The sequence below is a fragment of the Nuphar pumila genome, chromosome 10 (genome assembly GCF_984573655.1).
Source record: "Nuphar pumila chromosome 10, dmNupPumi1.hap1.1, whole genome shotgun sequence".
Classification (NCBI taxonomy): domain Eukaryota; kingdom Viridiplantae; phylum Streptophyta; class Magnoliopsida; order Nymphaeales; family Nymphaeaceae; genus Nuphar; species Nuphar pumila.
In genome coordinates, this window is record NC_143258.1 from 117576654 (window position 1) to 117582653 (window position 6000).

General features: G+C 36.6%; 1 protein-coding gene across 1 annotated transcript in view; it reads left to right on the forward strand.

Moving 5' to 3' along the window:
- Positions 1-5620, forward strand: part of LOC149828055 (kinesin-like protein KIN-14I) — a 98670-nt gene extending 93050 nt beyond the window's left edge. The window contains exons 21-24 of the mRNA XM_090019845.1: positions 2430-2525; positions 2741-2938; positions 3679-3950; positions 4955-5620. Coding sequence (XP_089875971.1) covers positions 2430-2525; positions 2741-2938; positions 3679-3950; positions 4955-5153 — 765 coding nt within the window. The 3' untranslated portion in view covers positions 5154-5620. The remainder of the gene's footprint in view (positions 1-2429; positions 2526-2740; positions 2939-3678; positions 3951-4954) is intronic.
- The last annotated feature ends 380 nt before the right edge of the window (positions 5621-6000 follow it).

Here is a 6000-nt window from a genome sequence, read left to right on the forward strand (position 1 = left end):
TAACTATCTGGAATTAAAGCTCTTGAGTAGTACAACCCCATGGTGTTAGTCGAATGTTGCCAAGTGGGTTGTGTGGACAAGAGCTGCAATCACATTGACCTCTAACCACTGACCCCAAAATTGAAAAGCACACCCTCCATCAGGCGTGACTCTCGCAATTGTGGTTTGACTATGCTCAGATCTACTCTCAAACAGAACCTTGAGTAGCGCCTCCCAGAGGTCATGCTAACCTCTGTTTGAGTGGAGTTACCGACCACTGAGCATGAAAAAAATGCCATGACCTAAGCTCAAACCGGTTTCCTCAAACCAGCTGACCACTAAAAATGGGGGTTGCCTTTATTTAATCTCTTTTTCACATTCTATTTCGTATCTGATTAGCATAGTTTGCTCCTTCGTTTTCCTCTTTTATTCATTTCAGTCAAGGGTGTTAAGGAGTTCAGTGCACATGCAAATTGAACTTTTTCTTCTCAATGATGCAGAATATAGATTTTATCTGCTTTAAACTGACATAAGCATCCAAATTCTCATCTCAGCTTGTTTAGAGCTCTATTTTGTTGGATAACATTAAACTGACATAAGCATCCAAATCCTCATCTCAGCTTGTTTAGAGCTCTATTCTGTTGGATAACATATGTCCAGACTGCACAGACTATATCTTTTTTCTTTTTGCAGGCTGTGGGTGTCGTGGTTTCAGTGGCTAACCATGGAGAACTGTCTGAAATTGCAGAAATTCAAGCCAAGAATCTCTAGATCTTTCCATCTGCAGATCCCCACAAAAACAAAGAGTGTCATGAAGATCAATGCATAAAAACTAGGGCAAAAATGGGAAAGAGTACTGGTAGCGTCTCAGAATAGAACCCAAATTCAACTTCCTATCATGTGACGTTGCTTCTACAAAATAATAGATATTTGGGGACAACAATAAACACAAATACGGTTCTGCAGAGAACTCTTGATAACTTACAGGTCGCTGCAGTAAACTGTTAGAATTTATTTTTCAAACGCATGACCTGGTCAAGAAATCATTCAGTGACGGAGCAGAGGCCTTTGTATGATGTATTGATAGGCATGATGATCAAAAGATAATTATGATTTCAGGGTATTGGTTCTGGCTGACATCTTGTTCCATAAGCCCTTCCACATTGGATAAGCTAAATGACTGAATCTGGTTTCAGATCTTCATACCATACCCCTACTGGAACCTGACGTATACTCCATTTCTAGTTATGGTAAAATGCTAAGCCCTATCTGTTTTGGGGTTTGAATTTGAATCTGATTTTTTCAGACACATCAGTACTTATTTCAAACTCTTTATACTGCTGGGAAAATTTTCAGAAGTTATTTGGAAACACCCTTCAACTGTGTGTGTGTGTGTGTGTGTGAATCAGCCCTACTGTGCCAACCACGAAACACTTGCAGAAGCTCTAAGTGGGAAACAACAACTGCATTCCCCTTGGCCTTTGTTTCCCATAAATGATTTCATTCCATTCAAAGTCAGTTCTTATGACAACTGAGAAATGTTGTTTTAATTGTTGAATTCAATGACCTAAAAAAGCTGTTTACAGATTTCCCTTCGCCATCTTGAATGGAATCATAAGGATCCCGGCCTCAAAATAAAGGGGGATATGACAAAATTGGTAGATGCTATGGACTTGATTGAATTGAGACTTGGTATGGAAACCTACCAAGTGGTAAACTTCCAAATTCAAAGAAACCCTGGAATTAAAAATGGGCAATCCTGAGCCAATTCCTGTTTACAGAAAACAGGGATTCCTTTTCCTAGAAAGAGAGAATAAAAAAAGGATAAGTGCAGACTGAATGGAAGCTGTTCCAACGAATGAATGGAGTTGAGTTCTTTATTCTTGTAAAAGGACGTGTTCTATTGAGGTCTTGTGTATTATTCAGCAATCTCTCCCTGTGTGGCTTGGTCACAATCTCTGTTCTCACAAGTTCTAGTTTTCCAGGTTCTGTGCACCTCACCCCTTACCTTTCTTGATGACTTAACAATGAAGCTCAAGCACTTAGATTTCACAATCCATGGTAGCCCCCAATTAAAATTGGGCAACGTTCTTTAGAAGCAACTACACCAAAAGACTTAACATGTTAAGAGTCAGTTTCCCTTGTACTATGACTAAATAATACACAAAGTGCAACTATATATATGCACAAAGACACACTATACATAAATGGTAGAATAATGTGAGAGTAGAAGAACGCTCTTAATACATGCTAATACAGAAATTGCTCAATGGCCAAGCTAACAATTTTGCACATGAAATAGCGTGTAAATGGCTGCTTCTGTTATTTATGATATGTTTTTTTGCTATATACATCATCTACTATCAAACTGTTTGATGAGATTCCAATTTGATTTATTCTTTTATTCCTGCCTACAGTACTGGAGATAACATATTGATCAAATGTTGCAGGCATACATGGTTGAACTATATCAGGATACGCTCATAGACCTCCTTTTGCCAAGAAATGCGAAACGTATGAAACTTGAGATTAAGAAGGATTCTAAAGTAATGTTCATATCCCCTTCTATGTTCTGCATGTTTTGGTGGCACATTTGAAGTCTACTTTTTTTCCTTTATACTACAAGAAATTAGTTTCAAAAGACTGCTGTTTTCCAACAGAAGAAGAGCACTTTATTCTCAAAAAATAAATGAATTTTTTGAAGGATTCTTTTCTTCTTTCCCATATTGAATTACGATATTCACTGTTCCTATCTTTACAGGGGATGGTTGTGGTAGAAAATGTGACAATTATTGCAATCTCAAGTCTCGAGGAGTTGAACACAATTATTTCTAAGGGATTTGAGCAGCGGCATACATCTGGAACACAGATGAATGATGAGAGCTCAAGATCACATTTAATATTTTCAGTTGTTATTGAAAGTACTAATCTGCAAACCCAATCTCAAGCAAGGGGAAAGGTAGGCATTTGTGCTTGGCTTTTGATCAATTCAGGTTCATTTCAAGTCAACTGATGATTAATTTGTTATAGTAGACAGATTTCTGTTGCAAGCTGCTTTTGAATCTGATAATGCTTTTTTGTTTTGAAAATTCAATAAAATATTATATTAGGTGAAATGTCAAACGTGAACTGACTACTATGTGTTAGTAAAGCTATATTCATTCAACGTCAATATAAGACATGCTTGTTGTTTTTGTTTCTTAAAAGCATGGAAATTTATAAGTAATTTTTATTTAGTAATATTGTTCTTTACTGGATATTATAACTTGGTGACACAATCTTCTTCCACCAATTTCACCTGTATTTTCATTGTTTTGTTTAAAGATGCTGAATTTGATTGTCTGTTCATGTTGTTTCTTCTCTTTAGGCATTTGAACAGATTTTTGTTTTCAAGTGGAAACATTGTGGTCACATTTAAATATTGCAAATAGGACACTTGGACCTATGTGGGAGATATTCTCCACTTCTATGGCTGCTAAGAAGGTTTTATTATTATTTTTCTAATGTAACTGAGAGAGAGCTTATTTTGCTATAAATTGAAGTTGATGAATTGGATAGTTTCACATTTTTCTTGTAGCACTACAGAATTTGATTGGTAAGACTCGTTCATTTTATTCATTCTTCTGTATGATAATATTCCCTATATCATTTTAATAACCTAATAATTTTTTACTTTTATTGAATTGTTTTATTGTGCAGTTAAGCTTTGTAGATCTTGCTGGTTCTGAAAGGGTGAAGAAATCTGGGTCTTCTGGCCATCAACTCAAAGAAGCACAGAGCATAAATCGGTCACTTTCAGCCCTTGGAGATGTGATCAGTGCATTATCTTCAGAAGGGCAGCACATTCCTTACAGGAACCACAAGTTGACAATGCTTATGAGTGACTCTCTTGGTGGCAATGCTAAAACCTTGATGTTTGTAAATGTTTCTCCTTCTGAATCCAACTTAGACGAGACCCATAATTCTCTCATGTATGTGTGCCTGCTGTCTTCTTTTGAAATAGTTTCCCATTAATTTGACATTTGTGGTTTGCTTTATGTGTTCGTTTATTTTATATCTATTCCAATAACCAATTTGTGATTGTCAAAATAACAAAGAAGGCTCCTTTATTTCTAGGTTAATTTTAAATGTCACTTTTATTTACTGCTTCATATTGGTCTAGTATAGGTTATTTCTGACTCCACACCATGGTTGTGAGGATGCCCATATCTTTTCATATCTTGAATTTGAGAGAAGGAATATGCTTATTTTTCACTAAAAATCCTCCACATTAGATTTCATATGCATATAGTTGAACTTGAAATCATGCATGCTTACAAAATCTGTGTTTAGTAACTGGATCCCCTGATATAGATGATATCACCAGTCCCAATCTGTGCCTTGTTGATGGTGGAAAAATTTTATGATCATTTTCACCAAGACCATAGATGAGGCAAAAGAGGAGTGCCTTTATAATAATGTGGTTCTCCTCTTCAATGGATACAATTCTCACAATGATAGGGCTATAAACCAACATGGTTGGTGTCTTGTTGGAGGTTAGCATATGCCTGTGTTTTGTTATGCTGGAAAAGTGAGATAAATATTCACACAGACACGTGCGCTGCAGACAGCACATATGATTTTAAGTATAAGACCTTTATATTGATGTTTGGTTGTTTACTTGGCATAAAATTACCAAGCATGGCATTCTTTAAGATTTATTGTTGCTTTCAGGTGTAAAACGAATTCAATTTTAGTGAACTAAAGTTATTAAACTAAACTGTGGTACATTTTGTATATCTTATTTCTCTTTTACTTTTTCCTCTCAAAGAAGATCTAGTGTTCCAATAAAAGCAACAATATTAATTTCAAAATTGCTACACCTTCGAGGTAGTTTGGTAATTCTATGTTGGATGTATGGTTTTTTATTAAGAGCCACGGTTAGCATGAATTCTTCTTGTTTTTTTTTTTACTGTTATGTGTTATGCTGTTGCAGGTATGCCTCAAGGGTTCGCTCTATTGTGAACGATCCAAGCAAAAATGTCTCCTCCAGGGAAGTTGCTAGACTGAAGAAGCTAGTAGCCTACTGGAAGGATCAGGCAGGCAGGAAGGGAGACGAAGATGAATTGGAAGAAATCCAGGAAGAGCGACCTGCTTCAGCAAAAGAGCACCCTGACAACCGGTTCTCCATGTAGAAATCATGCTTGATGGTACAACTCTAGTCAGCGAGACATTAGCTTCTTTTTAGGCATGCCTCTTAGGCGTGTTCATTTATTGGATGGATTCTGCTTCTCTTTGCATCAGCATTGGTCCTTCTTGGTGCCATATGAGAAGATCAACACAAACTGGAGATCCGGACCTGTGGGTGGTGGTTGTCATCTGAGTGCATCCACAAAGTCCCATACTTGTATATTTGAAAGGTATCTACTTATCTGCTTATTAGTTATTGTAATTTTGTTAGTCCTTGTATTTTTTTCAGGTGGTTATTTTATGCAAAATGCATAATTTGTAAATAAATGCAATATCTTTCTTTCACTATTTCGTTTTTTGTCTGGTGCTTAACCAGCCTTGGAATTTCAATGTATTTGAAATTCTACTGTGGTCTACTTGTATTGGTCTGTAAAAGGGTTTTTTGTTGCTATTTTACTTTTTAAATGAAAAATTCAGTTAGATGAGAAGTATTGCGCCGAGTCCTTCAGGACTTGGTCTAGCTTGACCTAGTCAAAAATAAAATCCTTGTGTCTGAGAGAGAGAGAGAGAGAGAGAGAGAGAGATCCCACACACTCTTATCGATTCTAATGGTAACTTGTTTACAGGTCTTATTCATTTTAAAATCTCCATTTTTTTGGAAGGATTCAGAAAATCAGACTGAACTGAATCGGGATGAATTGTTCCAACCGCTCTCTTTGGGAACTGGTAGCTGGGATGGAAGCTTATGCATTTGGTAGAAACTTGGTCAAATTGCCTTGGTGGTGGCCATTCATTTGGGAGAATCACGTTGGGAGTCGTTTATGCATTTGGGAAAGGTCTCCCTTTTGTATT